Source organism: Diceros bicornis, chromosome 3, assembly GCF_020826845.1.
Source record: "Diceros bicornis minor isolate mBicDic1 chromosome 3, mDicBic1.mat.cur, whole genome shotgun sequence".
Classification (NCBI taxonomy): domain Eukaryota; kingdom Metazoa; phylum Chordata; class Mammalia; order Perissodactyla; family Rhinocerotidae; genus Diceros; species Diceros bicornis.
The window spans coordinates 21,055,244-21,082,523 of NC_080742.1; the positions used below are offsets into that span (position 1 = coordinate 21,055,244).

Sequence of the window (27,280 nt, forward strand, 5' to 3'; positions counted from 1 at the left end):
TAATTTTAAAATGGGAACTTTATTACTCCTGCTTAATCCAAACGTAATACCTCAAAATTCATTGTCTTATTTGTGGACTCATTTATCAAACCATCAGATCATCATGAAATTTTCAAATTTTGTTTTAGAATTAGGGGTTTTTTTTTTTTCCATTTTTAACTCAAGAAGTGAGAAGGGTTTCTGTATCTTCACACTTTGCTATGATGAGTTGTTATACATCCTTTGGTGAGAAGGGAAATTTTGAATTAACTTATAAAAATAATATTGCAATAACATAGATTTTTATTTCACTTAGTGATTTTCAGATCCTCCCTGTGTTTTCAGCTGTGAGTATCACACTGCCTTTTGAAGTCATACTGCTTGGTCTCTGCTTCTGGCTTTGCTATTTTGTGCTATATCTAAGGCAAATCTACTTAATCTGGTAAGGACTACTTCTTCTGTTGTAATATAAGGATAGTAACATTAGCTACCTTTTGGTTATGAAAAAATCACATGGAAAGTGTATATAAAGTGCTTAACACAGTGCCTAAAACAGCATAAGATTCAATAAATATGAAGTATTAATAGATATGTATGCACATAACGGCATTAGAATCCAGCCAAAGTCTGCCACTCACTATTAGTTTCAGCCCTAAACTTTTTGGAAGGCCAAATAGATGAAGAATTCATGACACTTTGAACACTGTGGGTTCAGAATATTGACAATGTACCATCCAAAGGACTATAGGCCACTTTTTATTTCTTCAGTCAGAGGAAAAGCTACATGGCACACAAAAAACTTTGGAATTGTCTTCATATGTACTTATAGAAGATGCTTTAAAAAGATGGAATAAAAACCCTCAAGTGTTAAAAACAGCACAAAAGAATGTCTTGATACTATACTTGCTAGGTAATAATTCTAACATACCAGGATTTATTAACAATTATTTCTCACTTTCACAAAAATATTCAGTTTGCTGAACCCACTGAAAATGTAACCATACTTATTTCTTAAGAATCTAATTATATCTTACTTGAAAACTGCTCTAAAGATCCTATCATTCTATTGAAATGGTTCTGCACATAATGAAAGAGGAACAGATGTAAATTCAGAAATTATTTTGTCTTGAAAGCCATTACATTGTTCTATAATGACAATTCTAGGTCAAAGGTTTAAAAGCAAATTTTTATTAAGTGATTATGTGAAGAACCAAGTGCATGCAAAAATGTTAGAAATATATATATACACACACACACAAATATGCATATACATATATATAAACATGTAATCTGCATCTGAATATATACAAAAAAGTCTTCATTAAGCAATGCACAAAATTTCAGTTTGTAAAATTGCCTCAAAGAGATTCAAGACAAGTAGTTGGTAAATTTTAAAAAATTAACTCTGCTGTCTGTTAGGGAGAAAAGCTTAATAACTTAGTAACAATGTCACCTTTAGCAGTACACCATACTACTGGAGCGAGCCGAAACATATCTTCTTACGGAGTCAAACTCAATTGACAATGAGAATCATCTTAATAGTGCTAACCTAGCAAACGAGAGTACTGAAAAATTACTACCCTACACTATGCCAAACTTTAACAAAATAATTATAATTTTTAGTAATTGTAATAAAAATAAATTTTCAATAATTTTTTATTTGATCTTGAGTCCCAGATTTTGTACTTTAATGGTGATACTCAGCTGCAGCCTTTGCTTCTAATGAAAACTGATTTTAACATTATGTACTTAGCCAAAATGTGTATTAGGAGCATTTCTAAGATTATACAGAAAAATTTGCAGCATTGTGAAGCTATATGAAGTACAAAGGAAATGTAACTGTGGGTCGTGTGAAGGATGCAATTTTTCTGTATTCCTAATAAATAATCTTCAGCACAGAACATTCTGACTATACAGTTTATAACTTATACTTGTTAATCAATCACCAAATAGTTATTGAATACTTATGCTAGCCCAAGCAATAATTGTGTTAGACACAATGCAGCACATAACAGAACTACCAAATACTGCTTCTTACATAGATCCTGTAATGCTTTAGAAAAGAGAATTTTCTTTGTGCTCATATGGCAAAACAATAGCCTCCTAGGCAGTTTTGAAAGGCTTTGATTTACAAGAGAAGCAGGAAAATGGGAGAAAACAAAATTGGAATGTTGTATGTTTGTAAAAAGTACATAATCTACTTCCACTTCAGATATTCGGATATTGAGGAAATAATGTAGTTTACTCTCTGAAAGTTATAACTTCATCATCAGTATTAAATTATATATTTTGAAAGGTGTAGATAAATTGTAAGGATATTAAGTGACGTGTGGTAGAAAACCTTTACAAATTCATACCATATTCACATTTTAGAGAGAGGAATACAATGAATTTGCTGAAATTCCTTTCAAATTGGATCATGAGAGGCTAAGGACTAATGAGATGAGACTCCTTTTAGAAATAATTTACAATTAGAAAAAACTAACTAAATACAAATAACTCTATTGAATCCACAGCCTAAGTCAAAAAAAAAAAAAAGAAAAATAGATGGACAAGTGATCCAATAATTAATCAATTAGGAAAAATGAAACATGAAAATAACAAAATAAACACATTTTTCACTGTACGAATCCATTTTATCCATTATTTTGCTTTTGTAAACTGAGCCATTATCTAAATATAAGAACTATTCTGGGGATCAAAAGGAAAGAGTTATAAAAACCTGACATTAAAACAGCCAGAAATTGTAGTTCCATTTCCAGAGAAGGCTTCACTCAATACTGGAGAAAATGAAAAAGACCCTTTAACAAGGGCCCAGACCACGGGTCTGCAAACTCTTTCTGTAAAGGGCCGGAGAGTAACTGATTTTGAATATCTGCGTTGCAACTCCTCAGATCTGCCCCTATAGCGCAGAAGCAGCATTAGGCAGCACATAAGCAAACGGGTGTGGCTGTGTTCCCATAGAACTTAATTTATGAACACTGAAATTTCAATTTCATACAATTTTCATGTACCACCAAATGCTATATTTGGTTTTTTTCCCAAACATTTAAAAATGCAAAAGCCATTTTTAGCTCCCAGACCTGACAAACCAGGCAGCAGGCTGGATTCGCCCCGGCAGACCCCGGAACTGTGCGGCCCAACGGTGTTTTGAAAACCCAGAAAATTAGTTACTGGAGAGAAGGGAAGGTCAGGAAGTTTAGATTTTGATATTGAAACAGACATAACCTATATATCTATCTTGGATGCTGCTAAATTTTGCCACTGATCTGACTAAACCCATTCTAACGCATTCTAAACACAATCTGCTTTAGTTTTACATTTGCTTTGCAGTATGATTTTCTGGAGGTTTAACATATTACGAATGAATTCATTCCAAAAGTACCTACTCAGGAACCTATGTACTGCTTAATATTTGTTCTAGAAAATATGGAAACACTTTAAAATCTTCAGTTTTAATTGTACTGAGATTTATAGTTGAAAAGTCTATATGAGTAGCCCAACGTGTTATCTATTTCAAATATGATATACGAGTTCTTTAAATATGTTTAAATCTCTCCTGATTCAAGGCAAATTAATCAGTAATTATCTCAAATCCCAACAATGTTTTCGTTTGGTCAGTGTGTGATGAAAGCATCAATGTACTACTGCTACTGAACTTGATTCAGGCATGGCTAAGTTATTATTTTAGCAGTTTTTCTATTAAATACAGATTGCACTGATTACATAGTCCTAGTAGTGACCAGCATTCATCCTTAGAATTAACTCAATTAATCCAATCTTTCCTAACAGTCTATTTTTTTATGTAGGCATAAACAGTTGAAGTGCTTCAGGGACAATGACTCAGAATTGGATAATCATCTAGTTATTTCCTGTTAAATGTTAAGAAAAGCTTACTCATGATGCTGTTAACTTTGCAGTGAAAAAAAAAAAAAAAGAACCACTTACATCCTTGGAATAGGAAATAGATTAGTCTCCCCTGCTGTGCTGCTGCTTCCTTCACTGTCCACGCTATACCCACTGCCAAAGCTGCTGCCAGACGAGCCGGTGGACACGGAGCTTTCTGCAGGCCGCTGATTGGTGGGCTTTGCTGCATGGTGTGGGAAGAGTCAACATCACAGTCAATCAGTGAGACTCCCATTGATCTCCAAGTGCATAACTCTACGTTTTCTCTATTTACATGTATAAAGAAACAGCTCTGGCAAGAACTCAACATTTCTTCACCTGCCTTTCATTTTCTTTTCCTTAACCAATAATGTGCAGTGGCAACACTCAAGTACTTGATTGTTTTTATTGGACATAAAGGAAAGAACAATCACTTCCAGGGATAAACCATCGGATTTTTAAACTGAATTAAATAGTATATAACTATTCTATTATGTATTATTATTATTTGTGGTTTATTTGTACAGTATTGCCATAATGATATGGCAAAATTTTGGAAAAAAGGAGGTTAGAAAGACTTGGGTAGATAGAAATAGCAGGATAAGAGAAAATTGCCTAATTATTTTCCATATTAATATGGAAACAATAATTTGTTTTTCTCCTGAGAAGTAAAGATGCAAAATAGAATAGATAATTTCAAGAAGAGATTGAAAATTCTGTGCTTGTTTGTATGTAGCTCTACCAACTACCTCCAGCAGGTTTTTTTAAATTAGAAGATATTTGTTTCCCCTCAGGCATTTCCTAGTTTATGCCTGGGACTTGTTTCAAATATCCCATGAGTTTGATTTTTTGAATATAAGAATCCATATTACCAAAGAAAAGTTATAAATTTGTGCTATAAATTATGCAGTAGGAATATAGTACTCACATTGTTAGCAGAGTTCTAGATTAGAGGCAATTGGGGGGAAACTTTTGATGCAAAAAGAATGAAGAGGAGGCAAGTGTTTTCTCTTATTTTGTGGGGGAAAATTTCTCTAGCCAAATTTTTGAAATTGTTATTTGCCTTCTGCCTCATGGTCAGAGTTTAAGAGCATGAGCTTTGATCATACTGATCTGGGTTTGAATCCCAACTCATGCTGAAGTTACTCGAAGAGGTCTCAGTTTCCTCATTTGGAAATAGTGGGGTTGGCAATGCCTACCTCATAAGATTGCGATTATGTGGAGTGAGATAAAGCAGGAGCCCAGTAACTCACTCTTCTTTGTCTTGTGATTTTATTTGCCATACCCCCAACCTCTTCAGGGCTTTCCTGTCAATGGCTGTTCCCTAGTGGCTTTGAGAGTGCCTACAACCTGCCAATGACTTTCCCTCAATTCTCTTCTAATTCTAGATGTGTTCTAGGCTGCAAAACTACTTAGAGTCTCTCTCCTCCATAAATACATCTCTGTTCAATCAGGAGGTTCTTAAGCAGTTGGATAGATTCACACTACTGGGTAAATAGTTGATAATCATTTAATGATCCTAAAATATTGACATTTTTCTTAAGGAAATGTATAAAAACACAAGGACTCTTAATCTGGTGGAATTTTAACCAATACAACCAAATGAAGTGGAAAATATAGACATTATGAGGGAAACCATTTGAGGGAAGGAAATTCACCATCAGATTAGCCAGGATCAAATCTTGCAAACGTTTTAGCTTTTCCCCACTTCTTCCCTTCTTGCATTTCAGGAAGGTAGATTCTCTAAAGCCACCAGGAATTTTCACAATATCTATTCCAGTGATAGTAGCATCCCTTTCCAGAATAGGGACATAAGGTAGAAATGGTTAATAACTAGTCAATTATATATCAGGTGTCTATATATTGGGAATAGTTATTTAGAAAAAAGCCTGAATCCTGTTAAATAACCAATCACCGATGAATTACTAGTAACCCATAGGACTAGATTTACAGAAACAGAATGGTAGTCATAATACCTGTTTAATATTTTCTTCAACTTCTGTTTAAGAAACCCAGATGCTATATTTAGTGTTAAAGAAAAGACTATTTTAAAGGATAAGTTAAAAATTGTAAAGGTATTATGACTATCATATAAAATTATAAACATATATAAAGTAGAGTAACCAAATAATCAACCACATGAGTCAGAGTAGTCAATAGATTGTAGACAAAGGAAAGCTGTCATACTTTTTGATTGGCATTTTACAATCCAACCAACTAGATTGTTAATATTTTTAAATATGATAGTGAATAGAAAACTTTTTATTTTCATCAACTTTTTATTACATCAAAGTTTTCATGTACTATTTTCAAAGACAAACCTTAATTAACAGACATTAACTTTTAAATCAATTTATCTTTACTAAATTAAAACTTTTCGTACAAGAGCAATCTCACAGTGTATCAAAATAGCTACGTTATAGAAATGATGTCTTATTATTTACATTTCAAAATATTCAATCTTTTCTTTTGTGAACTTTGATTTTACCTCATGCAATTTCTTGTTCTATTCTTCTGGGAAATTTGAGATATGTGTACAGAATGTAAAATAATATAATAAGAAAGGAACAAGGCTAGAAATGAATTTAAGAAAAGACAGTTTTTTCATCTTGTCTAGGTGAAGAGAAATCTCATTTGGAAAGCCTGCACAAGTGTTGTCAATATTTTAAAGGCAAACAAATAATATTTTATGAGAAATACAAAAAGAATGAAAACCAAATCTAGGGAACATATACATATATTGGAATAAGTCTAAGTCTACCTAAAATCTTTGCAAAACGAAATTACATGTAAGGTTGAGTCTAAAGAAATTTTGACTAGTCAGACATTAGATGAATAATTCAAATGAATCTAGATGTTTGGCTTTATCTTAATAAAACATCTGGTGCTCAGCCGAATTTTTTATTCTTAACCTGGTATGTAAGTGTAGGATGGAGATAGATAGCCTGACATTTGTTTAGTTTCTGTAAACGAATTCAATTAAAATGTTGAATAAATGTTCCTTTTTTATAGGGCTGTATCTATACAGCATAAAATGCGATTAAAAATACAGAAATGCAGAGGTTTTGCTAAATTAGTGCCAAAAATTCAAGTATTTTAATAGTTCTTTTTCAGATACTTGAAACAACATGTGTATTTACTAATTTCTTTGAATTGAAACAGCTTCCAAATAAGAAAACATCAATTCTATTAAATTGAGCTAAATCTGTATTATTGCAAACTTTTTAATGAATGAAGTGCTTTCAGGACTTAATATTGGAGGCTGGATCTTAGGTAATTTCAAGACATCTCATGATTTCAGTCGAATTCTTTAGTTTGCCTTTTAAAGTCTTTTATTGTCTGCTCCTTTCCAAATGTATCTCCCTTTATTCTCTTTCTGATGCTTTACATTGAAGCCCACTCAGACCACTCATTCTGGCTCCCTTTGGTTTCGCTTTCTTTCTCCTGAGCTTTGGCTGAACCTGTTCTTTCCAAATTTGTTAAGTCTTCCTCTGCCGCTGTCCCTTTCTTATATCTAAATTATACTTATTAGTAAAGGCCCAGCTCAGATAGCACCTGCGTCATACTTTCCTCATCTTCCCAATCGAAGTGAACTCTCCTCTATCTGGGCTCTCACAGCGCATGATCTGTATATCTTTTATGGCAATTATCACTTTCTACCTTTGATTGTAGTTGTTACATGCATGTCGTTGTTGGAAGCAGAGCTTGTGTTTCCTCCATCATAGCCTTCTTAAAAGCTGAAAGCTATATTTAACAAATTAATAGTAATAATAATGATACTATATTAATCATTTTTTCCCTTAACGAAACAACTAAAACAGCTGAGTGATTAGTAGATATTTCACTTTTTATCCAACTGTGTGTTTTATACAAATCATAAATCTCTCATCAAAAACACCACTTGATATAAGAGGTTTTTTTCCCATGTTCTTTGTCAAAGAAACTTTGGGTAGTCCAATTTTTTTGGTAGCTTTTCAAATCAGACTCAACTTTAATCTTTCATACTGTATAGAAAAATGTGATCCCTTAATTAGATGTTTTATTATTCCAATCCCAAAACTGGTTTGATTGAAAGAAATATTTAATGATAATACACTAAACATGGGAGAGCATACCTTTGTGAATTTCAAAAAAAAAAAAATGTTTATAACAGACCATGAACATGATACATATATTTTTAAATTGGAGCGACAAAATAATATGTATAGTAACATTCCATGGGAGCCACCAGAGGCCGCTATTACAGACACAAGTACTTGTGCTGATTCCACCTCTTGGTATAGACAGCGGGCGAACTATGGTTTATATTTAAGTGTAATTTCTTTCTGTATTTCTATGTTCTTGAAGGAAACAATGCTTTAAATCATTAAAACTAAAGATGACTTTCCATAATTTTATGATTTCAAAATTAACAATTTAAAAATATTCTACCTCTGCTTTCTTCTTTCAACTCGTTTAATCAGTTTCAGAAATCATGGGCCTATTTATGCATGAATGGATTATGCACTTGTGTATTACATACAAAAATGTTTATTTTACAGAAGAATTGACGTTTATTTAATAATAAAACACATTTTTAGAGCCATTTTTTGATGAGTCACGTTTTTGTTGTCTACTTTCTTTTTGCATTCCTATTTGTACTATGAAGTACCAACTAGAGAAATGTATCATATAAATATATGATACATTTTGATATGATGTATGATACAGTGGGAATAAGCCCACTGCTATAGAGAGGGTCTCTGTACCCCAGAGGAATAAATCCTAGAATGTTAAATCATTTTTGTGACTCAGTTATTGAGGGCGCATTTCAGGTAAACAAATTCTATCTTCTGTGAGGCAATTCAATCTGTTTTAAATTATTCTCTGACCTTTTCATTTTCTTCGGCTGCTGGATGGTTAGACATCATTTTGCTTTATTATTCCACTGTGGCTAACCTTAATTAAACCTGGTAGTGTCTCTTTGACTGCACATCTGTCTTCAATTAGTTTGCTCTGTTGGTTTTTTCCCTTCTACTATCCTTAAAAATGCAGAACTATCACTGTACCTACCATGCGATGGCAGCACTGTGCTCAAAGTCTTGGATCAGAATTGTAGACTTGACTTTATAATTGTGGAATCGTGGAAATTAAAAGCTGGTAAGGACTCTAAAGATAACCTGTTCCAGAAACATCATTATGCCTATAGAAAAACTAAGCTCTGGTAAGATTAAGTGACTTATTCCAGGTCACACACTAATTAATGAGAGAAAGAGAATCAAAACCAAAAAGTGCTAATCCATTTTTCTATCACATCCAATTGTCTCAAAATAAGATTGTGATGTCTCTGCCTACTTTAGACTTCAGTGCTTGGAATGTATACAGCCTTGCTGCTTGTGATGTTCTATCATTGGTTTTATAAATGATCGCTCAAAGCTATTTCCAAATATTTCAGGAATAATTGATTATGTAGGTAGCCTGTAATTTCCCAAATTACTTGGTTTGATACAGTGTTAATATTATCTTCATAGATACAATCTATAGGATTTTAAGATCAACTGAAATTAAGAGACATCAATAATTCTTTTGTTTATTCCAATAGTTTAATTATGGAACTGAAATAAGTACCTGGCTATTTTAGAAATTACGTATTTATAGCATGTAATTTTTTTTCTTTAGCTAGCTTTAACTTTAACTTAGCTGGTAGTTAGTGATCTTTTTCACTTTCTCTTTTCTGCTTATCTTGCACACTTTCTATTTATCTATCTATCTGTTATTATTGCTATTGCTTTTGTTATTGTTATTTTTGCTAAAGAGATTTTTTCAGTTTTATCTCATTTGTTGATCTGATTTGAATGTGGACCTGAAAACATCAGGTTTTAAGTTCCATTGTTACCAGCATTATTTGGTAGCTTTTCCCTTGAATCATGTCCAATCACATTTTTATATATTTCCTATTTCAGTCCAGGGGTATTAATTTAAGAAGAGATGTTGCATCTTACAAGAACTCTAGAAATTTAATATTTTTTTTCTGAATTTAATTTAGTATATTTATTAATTATCCAATTTGGAAAAATTTAAAGGAAATGACACTAGAAAAGGGGCATAGATAGCTTCAATACATTTACTCATAGGAGTGTTCACATATCCTCAAATTACAAGTTTTCACAAATAAAAGTGTTGAAATAGAAAATTCTGATTTCTATATCAATCATTTGTAAACCCTTGGGTGGAGCAGTGAAAGGAAGGATGTTATTGAAATATTTTTTAAATGAATTGAAATATTTTTTAAATGACAAATTATTGGTGATTATATTTCCTCCCTCCCAGGGTCACTGAGGATGAAATAAACACTAACTGGGCTTGGCTAATTAGGGGGAAAAATATATTTATATATACATATATCACAAAGTTATAACATACCATGAGAAATAGAATATTGTAGTATCCTTTTTCCTATAAAAATCAAAATATGTCCCTTAAGATATTCCATATTCACATGGTGGCTTCTTTCAGAGAGGGAGATGCAGATGTGATGCTTCTATTTGCTATGTCCCAGGAAAGGTGGTAAGGCTCTTAATCATGGTCACACTCTTCCCTCTCCATCCACATTGGCCTTATGACTGAATTTTTCAAGAAATTTTAATAAGCAATTCAATCTTTTTTTATCTAATGCTATCAATAATTTGCAGGTGTTTCCCATACTTATTAATCATTCACTCTCTAGCTTTATAGATAATAGGAACAATGATCACTTCAAGGAATAGCAGTAATAGTATATAACTTCAAATTTACAGGTATTTGGAAATAAGAGTAAAGTTAGCTTAACAACATGGTAGAGAGAATTGTTACATAAATATAATACATGATGGCTCAGTATACTATAGTCCTCGCATTTATGCTATAATGTTGCCTTTTAAACATGTCTTCCTTTTTTTTTTTTTGCTGAGGAAGATTAGCCCTGAGCTAACATCTGTACCAATCTTCCTCTAGTTTATTTGTGGGTCGCCACCACAGCATGGCTCACAAGTGGTGTAGGTCTGTGCCCAGGATCCCAACCCATGAACCCAGGCTACTGAAGTGGACCACCCTGGACTCAACCACTATGCCATGGGCTGGCCCCTGTTGTCCTTTTTAAAGGTATTTTTGGTTCAGAACTGGTTTCAGAAGAAGCCACTTAAATTCAGTTTAAGTGGGGACCAAAATTTCATATAAATAATGGAAAAAAGTTTGATTAAGACATTATCATAAATTAAAGTTAATAAAGTAAATTCATTTTATCTTTAATAAATTTAGGTTATAATTCCTGCTATGTCCAAATAAATAGAATGAACAAAGAATTTACCCAATACGAAGTTTTGGTTTTGTGCTAAAAAATGCTAACACAATTGTTATAATACAATAAAGATCTTTGTCTTTAAAAGATCAACAGTAAGGAGAATTATGTTTGAAAGAAAAAACATTCAAAATTTACATCAATTTTTCAAGGGTAACTCAAGTTTTCAATATTCATTTCATTCTCCTTTGAAATAGAAGTATTCTCTCTCTTGCAGTTTGCTCGCAAAACATGCAGCATTGTTTAAGTGGAAAATAATTATAAAAATAGTCAGTTTTAGAAAATGTTCTTACATAATCCTGAAACTGATAACCTAAATCATAAATACTTAGATGACAAAGATGTTATCCTTAAATGGAATCTAAATAGTTTGATTTATATAAAAATCCTACCCAAAGGAAATACATTTCCAGCGTAAATAAATACAAATTAATAAGAGCATACTGATCTATATGGCTAATGCTACAACAAACACTAAGCATTATTTTCACATCATTTAAATGTAGTCAATGGCCACCAAGTAAAGAGGAGCTTGAATAATTATTTAATAAACACACATTCAGTCCCATAGGACCTAACCTCTCTAGTTAATTTCATTAATATTTCTACCTTCTCCAAATAGATCATTTTCAAATACTTTCTCTCTTCCTGTACTTGGTTATAGCCGAGTGGACTGTAAAGATTATGAGAGAGAATCAGAGCCATAACAAATAAAAATATAATTAATTCTATTTCCAGATATTTCTAAACAGGATGTTTGGTTGCATGTAAACTTAAGTCAATGACTAATTGCGTTTTTTCTTTTTCAATTTCAGTTACAGGTAGACAGAACTCACGATTTTCTCATTCTTCATAATTCTTCCCTTATATCTTTAATTGATTATTCAATAAATATCACTAGGACGGGAGATTCACAGCGACAGTGATTTCTGTCTATTTTGTTCACTGCAGTATCACTAACACTTTGAACAGGTTCTGGAACATAATATTCATTCAAAAAAATAAACAAATATGTGTATGAATGTGAATAAATGATGAGAAACTTATATAGGTAACGCAGATAATTTTTTTTATCAATGATAAATACAAATTTTCAAAATTCTCCCTTTAGTTTTAATTATTTAAAATGCTCTAAATTATATACTTGAAAATTAAGGATCAAAGATTAGGTAAGAGGTAAGAAACTTAATTTTTCCTCAAATTTGAATCAAAGTGATGATCTTCAGTTTTTCTACTGTTATTTATGCCAACACAATTAATTTTGCCGTTTAAAGGACCAGTAATATATAAATACAATAGAAGATAAAAGGAACGAATAATTTATAAACAATTGTTTTTCCAGTAAATATCATCTTCAAGATAAGGACACAATTGGTTCTACCTTGATAATACGCCCTCTCACTCCACCTTAGGTTGGGAACATCTTCTTTAAAGCTAATAGGCAACTTATCAATCAAATTTTGAAAGAAGTAATGAATATGGACATATAATTTAATCTAAATCATGCCCAATAAAATATTTTAATTGAAATATTGTCATTGAAATATTGAATTAAAATATTTTAACTCAAATATAAATTGAAAAATTGTCATTTGTCAATCTTAATAATTACAAATTAACATTAAATGAGAAAGGAAAGAAGAGGTTCCAAAATGCAATATGAGATAGAAGGCATAGAAAATTTAGAGACAAATATGATAATTATATTTTAGAAGAAACTTCTAATTATCCAACATCTTTGACTATTGGAAAAATTATGATTGTGCATAGGTATAGATCAGTGGCTTTTAAACATTTTGGTCTCAAGACCCCTTTTAAATTCTTAAAAAATGTTGAATTCCCCAAAGAACTTTTTTTTATGTGAGTTATATCTATCAATATTTATAATATTCAAAATTTTTAAAAATTTAAAATAAATAATCAACAAGCACATATTCCATTAGCCATCAAAGCAATGATGTCATGACACCTCACGTAAACACAGGAAAACTCCACTGTATACTTGAGAAAGAGAATAACAAAAAAGCAAATAACATCTTAATATTTTTAAGAATTTTTTGACCTTGTAGACCCCTGAAAGAGTCTCTGGGACTCGCAGGGGTCAATAGACCCACTTTGTTAATTACTGGTCTGGATCTACAGTAATAGAAATGAAGTATTAACTGTGAAAATGAGAAGAAACCAATTAGCACCAGCTTTTTTTGACAATCAAACGAGTATATGCATAAGGATCATTCTATGGTGCCTTTTATTTTTTATACTAAGAAAAAATCGAGTTGTTAGCCTTATTTGAAAAGATGTATTATTATTGATATTATTATCCTTTTCAACCTCTTTAAGCTTCTTCAGAACTTGCTCCACCCAGAGCTTCACAACTCTATAAGGCCTGAATTAAAAATTATACGTATCATAAAAATTTGCTTGTCTGTTCCATTGTTTTTTAAAGTTTCAGTTTATGGTTGTGTATCCTAGTTGTTAGGCTTTTGTAGTTCTCTACGTGAGCCGCTGCCACACCTGACAACTGACATGTGGTGTGGTTCCATGACTGGGAAGCGAACCGGGCCATGGCGGCGAAAGCGCCGAATCCTAACCATTAGACCACCAGGGCTAGCTCTGTCTGTTCTATTTTTATTTAAAAAAACCTTACTTTATGGTACACAGAAACCTGGAGTAAGTAATATTTGGCAGGCATAAAATAATGCAAATTCTTCCCGAAAGGGGTTTTCTCTACATAAAGTTTTTAAAATTTTCTTGTACCTTAACAGTTGGATGGAACCAAAATAGTGATTCAATAGTTATTTATTTTATGAAATGTCATTAGCAATGAGAATGCTTTACAACAAACTAAAACTAAAAGTATATAATAGATCCATATAGAAAGAAATTTGAATTACGTAGTATAAAAAAGTCCATTTTCTGTATCTCTCTATACAGATTTCAAGTTCATTTTATATTGAGTCAGATAAAAATATAATGTGACCTAAAGAACTTAAAATAATGTGGTTTTGAGTTTGAAATTTCTTAACGAGGAAAAGTGGATTTTGCTTCCGTGTTCTTTTAAGAACAAATATAACAGAGATTTATTCCACTTTCTTAGATGTTCAAAAAATATAAGCAAGCATTTTCTTCTTAAAAATTTGTCTGTTCTTGTTCAATTTGTAATATTAATATTTTGATTGGTTTCTGTTCAAATTATCAATTGATAATTAATTTTTATCTTTCAATATCTTAAAACACATTGAGATATAAAACTATGATTATGTCTACATTATTCCTATTTATACATCTAAAAAACTCAATACCCCAATCAAAATTTTTTATTTGTGGTATGTTTTCATCCATAAGCGTTTTTTTTGGCTTCTCAATGATTAATTATATATTTACACATTCAACACAGTAATAACATAAAAAGAAAAAAGGATATTTTTCACAGTCTGGTTCAGTACACATGAAGATTACTTTCATCCTAACCCAAACCCATATATCCTCCCTCATCCCCCCAAATTATTTTGCACACTGGAGAATGGGTGAAATATCATGGTTTTACATAATGTAATACATGCAGATGAAAAGTGGAAAAAAATCAAGTAATTCATGGATAGTTACAGATCTGGATTTGGGCAATGTTGTTAAGTAGGCAGAAAGTATCTTTGGCATTCCTCTGCCTCTCCTTAGGTGGCATTTCCCCTGTTCCATGATCCCTCCTACCCCGGTGATGACGTTCCCAGCCCCATGCTCAGATTGTACCCTCTGTCCAGGGTCTCGCACTGCATCCCCATCATCCTTCTCACGCTCCATGCTTCTCATTTCTTTCCTCATCAGCATTTACTTGCCTGTCTCATTTCCTCAGGGTCCTGCTCCCTGGTGGTAATTTGATATATTAACTTTTTGAAAATAATTTGCTCAAACCCAAAGTGAAATAATTTGCATTTTAAAAATTAAGTTTAACTTTGTTAAAGTAAAGACATATCATAAATAGTACATAGGGAACTTGGGGCACGTTAAAAATTAGGCCATTTTCTTCTTCTCAGATCATGTATTAAGAGTCCCATCCGATTATACACATCTATAGCTAAATCCTTTGACTAAGGCACAGTAATATTGAAGCCAAGTTTGATACTTAGGCCAGTTGGTCTTGCTATTCATGTCAGATGAAATGAAAATATAAGCCCCCCAGTGTGAACCAGACATACTTTATGTGGATGGCTTGGTGCAGACCCATGGCTACTACTGGAAAAGAACAAAAGTATCCATTGAGGGGAAGTCAGTGGATTCACCTTCGTGAATGAAAGTCCATAAACAAGAGACAGTGTCATACGGTCAGAGCTATACATTTACTGTCTGTGACTCTGCATGTATAGCAGAGATATTTCTGGCAATGAATGTTAAATGACTACAGAAAGATTTGAAAATATGTAATCAATCATTCTAAGAAAATATGGAAACTCTTAAAAAACAAAACATCAGAACATTTTTGATTTTCTTTTTGAACAGACACCAAAGAAAGAAAACCCTCGCCCCCAGAGAAATAGGCATAGAACTTTGAAAGCCGAAATTACCCAATTTGATTCTCTCAGATTTTGTTGAATGTTTGCTGTGTTCACATCATTACAGTTTCTATTTTCTTTTTATTTTAAACTGCCCAATTTTTTTAAGGTTTTCACTTTTTTTTGGCACAAACACATTGAAATGAAGAATGTAAAATCTGTTTTTATTAACCTCTTACATACGTTACAGAAGACTTCACCTCCAAATGAACTCATTCTGATTTCTCTTCTGATTTCTCCTTTACTTCCCTTTTGTACCCTCTCCTTTTCAGAAACAGAGAATGCTAAATTCTTTCTGACCAAAAGTGACCATCTACTTTTAGTCAGAAGAGACTGGGACACTGATTAGCTACCATCTTTGTAACCGACAATTCCCTCCACTCCCAGTGCCCACCCTGCTTTCCAACCCAGCCACCCACTACCAACGGCCCAGGGGAGCAGCTCCCACAGCATGATGGCTTAGTAGGGTTTCACCACAGTAACACATGGATGTGAAACTCTTCTTTGACAGGTGCCGCAAATGAGCCTTATTGAAAGTGGAGTTTCCAGTAGCCGTCTGTGGAAGTAGCTTCAGGCTTGTCTCCCACAATTTGGCTACACCAAGGAACTGTCAATCATAATTCCCTCAGGCAACTTATTCAGTGATTCATCTTCTTATCTAACCTCTCCAACTTGGCCCAATGGCTCTTATTTTATTGCCCAGGGTGGAGGGATATTTCTACCCATCCTGTATTACTGTTTCTAAAGTTAAAATTCACCTAAAATCTTAGAATCAAACTAAAATAGATCAGGAATTTTCAACCCATACTTAAAATGTAATATATTAGATGTCAACTAAATTAATCTTCAACGTTTTAAAAATGCTTCAATTTGTTTTGGTTTTGGTATGGTTTAAAAAAAAAAAAAACCAACTACTTTTTAAACTCCTTTCCCTGGTTGGTGTCACCTTCTGAAATGGCAGGGCCTGTGTTCAACTAAACCAACTGGCTTGGAAAAAACCATTTCCAAGGATTTCTAAATACAGAGAGAGAATTGTTTAGGCATCAGGATGATCTAGCACAATCTGTCTAATCTTTCCCTTCAGGTTTCCTAGCATGCAAGTAATCCCAGGAGGGAGAGAATAAGTTCCTTTTGGCTCACTCCATAATTCTTGCTTGACCCATATTTTGTGCTACTTCAAGCAGAAATCTGCTAAGAAGCTCACACAAAAAATTTCAAAAACTCTTTAGGGACAATTTTGTCACCCTTGATAGAAATGACTACAGATGTCCACACAGCCTGCGTCCTGCCACATTGGGCTTGTGCATTGAGAGAGTTTTATTTCCTTCATTTGTGGCAGCTTAAATACCAGCTTTCAGAAAAGAGAATCATGTAGGTAGGGCAAGTCTAAATTGTATTCCACCATCATTTCTAGCCGCCTCTAATCATTTGTAAGAACTTGAGTGATAAATATGTAAATGGTAATGGTTTTTATTGAAATTAGGCGAGTTTGATTTCAAAGGAGCCCAGGTATTTAAAAAACAAAGGCCTAGGAGTAATAAGACAAGGGTTATATTGCTAGTTCTGAAAATTTCTAGCTGTGAATTCTTCTACCAGTCATCCGAGCCCTCTGACTCTCTGATTGCTGACTCAGAAAACAGGATGAGAATATCTGCAATGAATACCTCATCCACTAGGTGTGATAAAATGCGAAAATGGATGACAAAACACTGTACAATGTGAAGAACTATTCCAATGCAGGGCATTATTTTCAGAATGCAGATGGGATTATATGAAGTCCTTTGGGAGGTTTGAAATGGGAGACTTTTATCCAAACACTTAATAATACTACTTATTTCTGCAGTTAGTGAACAGGAAACTGCTGGCTCTTTATATGTTAATATCTCTTACCAATTTTTCTCTATAACCTCTAAACTAATTATATGACATTTTATATAAATTTAATCCTATAGTATGTTTGCTATCGGTTGCTTGGCAAAATGCACCGTTGAATTATATTCCTGGTACATTTATAGTAGCAGGGAAATAATATATTTTAGAAAACATTGCATTTTATTTATCATCTATTAAACAAAATTAAACAATAAAGCATGCTATGTTATCTTGATTTCCTTTTGATTGTAATTTCAATAAAGAATGACTTCGAGATTCAATCACAGCACTTTAAATGTACGAGAATATCCATTAGAGCATTATTCAAAAAAAGGGGATTAAAAACATTTTGCTACAAGTTTTAAGAACTATATCTAAAAAAACCAGACAAATATTATTTAGTACTTAAATCATGATAATTAAAAATAGAGTGTGAAATAAGGGAAACATTTGACTACTGTGACATTTATAATTATGGAATATTTGGAGTAAGAAAATGAAGAACATTAAGAAATCAACTGAACTTACTTGATGGAAGAAAAGGTGAGAGGTGGAATTTTAAGTACTTTTGGAAGGTACTAGTAAGGCTAACTAGAAAAGGGAAATCATACTTTGGTGCTAATCTGTAAACTGGGCTGAGTAAATGCATATTAGGAATTATCGTAACATTTAAGCTAATTGTCTCATTAATTACCTGGCTAATTCAAGAAACATCACAGTGGTTTGCCCTCTGTACTGCCACATGCATCTTCCACTGTCCCTAAATATCTGATTAGTTGGGACAAGAGCATATTAAATTTTTTAATTTTCTGAGAATAAAGAGAAATGCAATAGAAAAGTACACGGCTTGAGTTTAATTTTGTGGCAAGCACAGAATCATAAAAGCAAGTATTTTAGGGCTGGAAGTACTTAATGGGGCCAATACTGATATTCTATTTTTTTTTTAAACCTTTATTTTATATATGTTTTTGAATTAAATTGAAGTTAATTTTATAATCACCCTGGTTTGATTCTTGTCACTGCAGTGGCACTCTTTCTTGGGGAAAACTCCACAAACATTGGGGTCAAATTAGGGACAGATATATATTTGCTTTCCTTTCTGAACACAGCTATGGAATCAAGTTTAGAAGCATCTCCAGAGCAAGGACTCATAGGATTTGTCTTCCTCTATCCAGGAACCTGAGAAGATTGTGAAGTAGATCAAATGTGGAAGAAACAGTGGAAGCATTGCCTAGAGTAGCCCAGCCCCATCATTTACTTACATGTTTATGTAAGCTCTGGTGCTTTTATTTGGTAATAATTATCCATCTACCTTATAATGTTTCCAGTATGGAACTTTGTTCTGCTCCCAAATGTCCTATCATTATAGCTCTCACTAGCAATGGAGCAGTAACTATAAATACTCTATTGCAAGGAATCAAATGAGGAAGCAAAAACTGACACACTCATTTTAAGCTGCATCATATAACAATGGCTCAGAACCCAGTAGTTTATGAATGAAATAAAGATACTTTATTTATTACACAGGCACTTGGATATTCACATGCCCAACACATCTGATACACTTAACAACTATGGAAATATGAGTGGAAAATGTCTGCTTGTAGGACCAAGAGAGAACTTTCACCATGTAAAGGTGAATGAGTGCATTAACAATTTTTCCTTTACTTTCCTCTAAGAATTTCCAAAATCAACTGAATTTTTTTAAAGTTACACTTGAAATAATATGCAACAACAACTGATCTACATTCCAACTGGTATGGTAACTCGAATTGTGAGCAAACTTTTATCACAACGCAACATATTTATAGTCATGCTTAAACAGATTAGGTTAGTAGCATGCATTCCATTCTGCAATATGAATACTGTTAATCTATTTCCCAACAAAAGTCAAAAGATACCCAGTGCATAGAAAAATACAAATCACTGTAGTCAATATATTATGGGACTGATCTTGGGACTTACATGGTGATGATGAAGTCCTGAAATGCCATGCCCACAAAAGCACATTAAAAAGTGGATAAACATTTTATCAGACAATCTCTAAAAGTTAAAAGATGAGGGCTTTAAATTTGGGGGATGTTCTTGCTGTGTGCTTTGAATAGCGCCTTTCTGCTCACCTCCTTCTGGCTTGACTGGTCCATCAGACATCACCTTCCTGAGGGCCAGCTGGCTTTGGTCTTGGTTGCCATTGGCTGGTGGAGGCAGATTATCAGACTGAGTTCTTTGAATGGGGAAGACTCCTGCTATGCTGTGTCTGTGCTGCTTCCTGGCATGATTAGACTGACCGCTTTTATGTGCTGCTGTGGCAGTGTGGGTGAAATGGAAACCCAGAGTATGTATCCTCAGATGGAACCAGCTTAAATGTTACACATGCAAACAGAAGTGTGCTTTTGCTTATTTAAATAAGTTGTGTTTTCAAATGCCAAAATGACACCACATGCACAGCACTGAAGGGGGCTAAAACTGGCTGTTTCTTGGGAAATGATGACTTCGGGAGATGAGGAGAACAGTAATCTATCTCCACTGTCTGGCTAATGCCTCTTGGAGGTAACAGTGCACCTACATTTGTGAAATCTCTGCACTTTTTATATAATTATATCAATTGACTAAATTTTTACAAATTAAATTAAAATACAGCAGTTAAGATGGGTAAATTGTTATGTTTTAATTAATTTACAAAAGACTTCCAATGGTTGGAAAAAAAATAACCTATAAATTCTCTGTTATCACATACGAAGTGTGATCCAACACAATGGACCCGACTGTGCTCCTTAATGAGGTTAAGTTGCCTCATCACAGATGCCTACATATATATTAATATTATAAACTTTTTGAGAATATAAGAAACAAGATTTTCATCACAGATTTTTTCCAAAAGACAAGAATTTCCCACATGGAAAGCTATAACATTTCACATGCATAATTTATTATTTTCTTTATTAGTGTTTTTAAGCATTGGCTTGAAATAGTTTCTCCCCCTGGGTTCTAGAACTTGACTGTTGGTTGCATTACTCTCCTGCCTAAAATTTTTGAGTGTTTTCAGATGTGAGAATCTCATTGCCAATCTGCTTTAAATGCTCGTGTGTGTGCTTTTCTGGTGTAATGCCTGGAAAACTGGCAGCCACTTGTGCTTATAATTCCTGTACTCTAAAGGATATTTAAGTGCACACAAAAAGGACACACAACATTGCTTTGCCTGCAAACATCACAGACACAGCTACCAAATACTGTGAGTCAGGTTGGATGGATGGTGGAGACAAAGGGGAAACAGCCAGTTTTATTGCCGTCTACGTAACTTAAAAAAAAATCTAAATAAGAAAGAGCATCTTTATGTATTGAGACTGTTCTTACACAGACAGAGGGACAGAGAACAGAGTGAGCAGAGTATGCCAAAAACAGAAAGCAAACAGGGAAGGACAGCAGGAAAGAAAGGCAACAGATGAACATTAAGCTGCCATGCTGAGGAATTTATTTGCGTCTTTTACTTGGTTGAAGGCGAAGTTGTTGCACGGCGGCTTCAGCAGCGGCTATGGCAGCCCCTGCATCTTCCAGGTGGGTCTGGGTGACGCTGGTTTTGCTTTGACTGCGAGATGGTCCATGAGAGCGGAGATGGCCTTCAGAGGAGGATTTCGAGCTACCAGGACTACTATGGGATTTCTCAATGGTGGGAACCTGCATGTCTGGTTACAAAAGGGTAAAACATGAGTTAAAGTTGCCCCAGCATTCCTCCTGTCAAGCTTGGTCTCACATAATTGGAAACTGTCTAAGATTTATGTTAATTCTGTTTCTTTTTTGGCTCATTTATGCAACTGCTCACTGCACAGTAACACGAGTAATATTTGGGGAACAATTTTTGGGAGGAGAGGCAAAAGGATTATAAACTTGAGAAGAGATAAGTTTGAGAAGAGGAATACATTCTAACTAGCCTCAAGTAAATGAATATATTAACTTATAGTCTCACCAAGCAACTCTGCTGTAAGAGACAACAAGCTTACGTTGCTGCAGGAGAGGTGTTAAGTAAAAATGTAATGAATTCCTGATGAAGGGGTCTGAGTCTCTAGGACATATTAAAAGTGGAGATCATACAAGCATCATGTCTGGTGATTTTAGAGAATATAAATATAGATCACTCATTTACTATGGTAGTCATAGAGAGAGAGAGGTCTTTATGCTAATGATATTCCAGAAAGTTAATGACGGGCAGAGTTGATCTGGCTAAGTGGAACCCATATGTGATCTATAAAACTCATTCACAGGAAATCTATAGCACTCATAGTCAGTGGTTTATCATATCCACTCAGTGGCCTACTGGAGATGAACTCAGTTTTCCATCTCCTCGAACGCTTGCAGTTATGATCCCTTCCTTTCTAATTTGCAAAGAATCACTTTTCAATTTGGTATACTTTCTGAGAAGAGTAGAGAAGGAAACAATACTCAGATTCAATACAAAAATTTATATTTAATACTGATAAATAGTTCAATATAGCTAGGTAAGATACTACGTGGTTATCTCATACAGGCAGTAACTGAGTTTATAATAAAGATTAATGTTATATTGTAGGATAATTGGTAATGAACCTCCCAAAGGAAAAGCTCATTCAAATGGGAATGCTGTGCGTGTTGGCAAACCCAATGTATGACATTGCTATTTAAAAAATAATAATATTTTTTAAAAAAATCATAGAATTGGCTTGAGACCAACATTTAGGAAAGGTTTAAGTAAATTTCAGCATACCAATTGTTTTGATGACACGGGGAAAATGTTTTTGATATGATAAGTAAAAAGCAAGATGCAAAATTATATATATTCATATATTATATATACAATATATGAGTAAAAATATACCTATGAAAAACAGAGATTTAAACAATTAAAAGAAATATGCATAAATGGTAATGGTGATTATGTGTAGTCAATGAACTGGTGAGGACTTTTATATGTTCTTTATGAAACACCCCAATGCATATTACAAAATCATATCATCATGGATTTTGAGAGCTGGAAAAGACCCAATACCTCATATATAGTCCAACCTCCATTTTACAGGTTGAAAAACAGAGAGTCAGAGAGGTGAAGATCACAAAGTCATAAAGCTAATTACGGTCTGATCTGAGACTAAAGCCCATTTCTCCCAATTCCATATCCATTACTTTTTTCATGGTATTATATTAAATATTTTCTAACAGAATTTAACCTTTCTAAATGTATTAAATATACAGGCATTCATATTCAAGAAAATACCAAGTGAACAAATAGAAAAATGCTTTTTCTACTTGAAATATCTCCTACCCTTGGATGGGTCAGGGAAGATACCATGGCTTCTGCTTTTGATGACAGATGGCTTTGGGGACTGCTGGCTGCTTTGACTGGAATGAGACTTGCCATGATCAATGCTTTCAGTCTGTTCTTTGAGAGGATACCACCTAGGAGTGTTATCGAGGTGAGATGTGCTAGATAAATCAATCAATACCTGAAAAAAAGTGCAATAAGTCGATGAAATTTATGGATTAAGCTACAATTCCTTCACTACTTTTTTCTGTGATCTGAAATTTATTCAAGAATATAAGCCGAAGGATATAGCATAAGCTTTGAGGATGATGAGGCCATCTTCCTCATTTTTCTTCACTCATAATTTTGGGAACAATGTCTTGTGCATATTAGATGCTTAAAAAACATTTGGTTAAATTGAACTGTATAAAATCTTTGACTATTTAAATTATTTGGAGATGATATAAAAAGGTAGAGTTACAAGTCAATATCTTTATGAAATAAGGCTTTCTGTTGTTAAATGGACGTATTCTAGTCCTAAACTTGACTAGCATTTTTGAAGATTGTTTGATTTTAGTTACATGAGGGACAAACAAGAAAGAATGGATAATTTGCAATTACTAAGTTATTTCCTCTATTTTAAAATATACTTTAAAATATTGAAATAGGGATATGACTAACAATTGATGATGAGGAAGCATTGTGTCATGGTTTAATTGGCAGGATTTTTTCTTTCTTAGTGGATTATAAATAATGGTGCACTTACAGTTGCTGGTATCTTAGATTTGATGAGACATAAAGATATGAAAACCAGCACAATGGATATATGCTCTAGGTTCATGAAAACATAAGAAGACAATAAGTTAAGAGGACTTCAATAAGTCAGTTTTTTGAAATGGGACATTAAGTCAGATATAACACTACACTCTAGAGTAGTCCTGCCTAAGTCATCGAAGTGGCTGTACCGGTAGAGAGCCTGCTGGTGAAGGTCAAATGGTTTAGTTTTGATGGGAAAGAGAGGTACAGAGTCTCTAAACCAAACAAGGCCTCCTGTCACCTAGACTACACTACTGTTGTCTATTGTCTCTACCAAAAGGATATCATGTTTTCCAGATACTAGATTTTTGAGGGGATGATTTATTTTTTAACATTAATTCACAACCTCTGCTCTAAGCAAAGATCACTAAACAAAATATACATTTTTGGAATATGATAGATGAAAAAAGTCACAGGATCTGACCACTCTACCAGATATCATGATTAGGTTAGATTTCTTATGAATTTATATAAAATTGTTTTTTATTGTTTTCTCCTACCTCTAGTTTTGCTTCTTAATATGTTTTGAGAGATTTTTCATGGGATACTTAAAAGAAATAAGAAGTAAAATGTCACCTCAAGTCATTCATATATGCAGTGAGGAAAAGCAATTAAATAACCTGAAAATGCATTTTAAAAAATTCAGCTCATTTTATAATATAATAAATTTATCTCAAATGTTTAACATAATTTGGATTCACAGCACAATTATATAACCTTCTATGAAAACAATTAATATTTCATCTTGCAAGTTAATTATAGAGTATATCAAGTGGTAAAATAAAAACTATTTCTTCAGTTGCTATTCATCTATTCAAAGAGTAAATCAGAAAATCAATTTTATCCACCAAAGGATTTTATCCAGAAATGGTTATCTTATAAACTTAAGAAATATGTTTTGCATCAAGCTTTAATTGGTGGTTTACAATGAAAGTAAATAAAGAAAAGGAAATCAGAGGCTCACCTCACCAAGAAAGTCATTGGAAGAAAATCTATCATAATCCCAAACTGTCACCTCCAGTGTTTTCTTCTTGAGCTACAGTTCAAATCAAAATGTCATTAACACCATTTCCCATCATAAATTTTCATTACAGTCATATAATAGACTCATTTATTTTCACTTCCTTGAACTCTTTCCATTTATGTAAAAATACTTTAAATGTTATGTAAAACTATGTGTATTTATATTAAATATTATGGAAAATGTCATTTTGTAGTTCAACCCAGTGTTTGATTATATGATACCTCATTATTTTGTAAATAAATGGTGACCTCTACTTATTTCCTGTTATTCTACCCTTGACCATTTTTAAAAATAGAAAGCAGAATCTACATATACTCTTTAAACACATGGAATTAATAGGTTGCAAAAATGTCTAGGTTATTTAGATAAAGTATTTGCATTATAGTATTTTGTTTCAGCAAACTGAAAAAAAACATTGTAGCATTGTCTTTTTTCTACAGGGGAATTTAACTTATTTTAAATTCAAGAACCCAGATTACAATTTACGTCCAGCTTCAACTTCATAGACAAATTAGAAATCTCCCGGAGGATGAATTATAAACCTTGTTTTGAAAGACAACTCATTTGTAAATTGTTTCATATGGTGTCTTCGTCCTATTCTATTTGTATTGTTTTCTCTCTGAATTCAACCTTATAAATGATCAGTTATTTTCTGTTGTTCCTGCAAAGTTATGACATGAAGAGTTTCAGAAACACTTGGATGCAATTTTGCCTGGAGTCATTTATTTGTGGTAATAATCCTTTCTAGTTATCTCTATGCTTTCCTCTGTACAATTTAGTCCCACAATGCCAGATTCTTAGGAAGCCTCAATTCAGAGAAAAGATGATGTCTGAAATCTTGCCTGGTGGAGTAACACATTTCTTTTTTTTTCTTTGTGTATTTTACGAAAGTCAAAATACAGCCAGTTGGAAAATATTTTCCCTCAAAATACGATAATATGGCCCAGTCTATTGAAATATTTAATTTTGAAATAATCAATGGAAAATGTTCCACTAGTCATCTTTATTTATTTGTTTATTTTTTGGCTGTTTTGTCAAAACATACACATTCACTTTCACTGTATCTTTGAACTGCACCCATTTCCTTTCACTGGCTAGATTTCTTGTGTATTTTACTCAATTCTTTTTGTTTGTATGGCAAAATTGACAGGAATCACAATCTTTCAATAATTTTGTCATCATTATTCTTATATTAGCCTAAATCAGTCACATAGAAAATAATCATTGCATACCTGTTCCATGGAGATACTTTTATAAATTACTGTTTGATTCCACTCAGGATTAAGACTTTTTTGAACATATTTAGTCCTTCTCTTATACTCAGCACTAAAGTGGAAGAAAAGAAAGAGTTATCGTGATTATTCATCTTAACTGATGACTTCATAGTCAACCTGAAGGGCATGCAGACTTTTAAAGATATTTTGTTTTGAATTACTATGTAATCATCTCATCATCCTCATGTCTTAAACCTTATCTTAAGTTGAATGCACGATGACAATTTAAAAATATGTTGGATGCCTTTAGTTTTATTTGCCCTAAGGTATTTTTTAAAGGAAAAGCTCTTAGGTGTTCTAACTATACTATAATTTTAGAAATCTTACTCTCTTCTGAATGCAGGAGATAATTACATGAACTATATGGTGGTAATGTCAATATCTTCTTTCTCCATAAATAATAATTTGGTGTTTAACTTTCCAATAGTTTTGCAACTAATCATGTCAGCAAAGCCAAATGATCTTTCAATTCATTTTTTCCTATAAAAAATTATAATAATTCTTTGACTGAGGAAACAATGAAAAATTGCTGTTGCTATAGCTGAGATTCCATGAACATTTGTTACTTTATATTTAAGGTTTATTCTGACACTCTTAAAAGTAGAATATTTAGTCTAGTTATAAAACAATTTTAATTAAACATAAATTCCTGGTTTATGTCAATAGCTTATATTACAAATTATGAACCAAATCAAAACTTTTCCTCATTCATTATAACTTAGGGCATTTGAGTTTACCCTTGACTTTTCCATTCCCTCTGAGCAACATTTAGAAGCTTATTTCCTACATGTTTAAACACAATTTATTTCCAAAACCTATTCTAATTAAGTCTGACAGAACATTTATAGCTGGCATCAACCAGCTAATGGGATTGGAATTATTGCTATCTGCTATTAGCCAATGGTGTCCACACAGACAAGGACTTTCTCTAACCCTCACTGCCTTTTTCTGAATTTTCTGCCTAGACCAGAGTCCTCAAAACCAACCTACTTGTCTGGACTTTCATGTGCCTGGACTTCACAAGTTGCCTCTCCCTAAATGGACTGGATCCTGACTCTGGATCTGTAGTTCTGTTCCCAAGTATGGGCAGACTAACTCTTGCTACAGTCTTGGTCTCACGTATTGCCATATCCTGGAATGCCTACTATTGTTCCCCAGACACTCATTTACGTATCCATTCTAGATAAAGCTATTGAGAATCAAGCTCCAGTTCACCATCCACTTTTAGAGATGGATCTATAACCAAGTATCTTTCTTCTCCTTCTAGCTTTATTCCCTTTCTTATACAAGCGCAGC

The 27,280-nt window shown here is 33.2% G+C and overlaps 1 protein-coding gene across 1 annotated transcript in view; it reads right to left on the bottom strand.

The window, feature by feature from the left end:
• The window catches only part of PCLO (piccolo presynaptic cytomatrix protein), a 397,054-nt gene that overhangs the window by 45,785 nt on the left and 323,989 nt on the right, over window positions 1–27,280 (bottom strand). The window contains exons 16-20 of the mRNA XM_058524613.1: window positions 25,943–26,036; window positions 24,651–24,722; window positions 22,892–23,072; window positions 21,087–21,281; window positions 3,928–4,069 (exon numbers count right to left, since the gene is read on the bottom strand). Of these exons, the coding sequence (XP_058380596.1) occupies window positions 3,928–4,069; window positions 21,087–21,281; window positions 22,892–23,072; window positions 24,651–24,722; window positions 25,943–26,036 (684 nt within the window). The remainder of the gene's footprint in view (window positions 1–3,927; window positions 4,070–21,086; window positions 21,282–22,891; window positions 23,073–24,650; window positions 24,723–25,942; window positions 26,037–27,280) is intronic.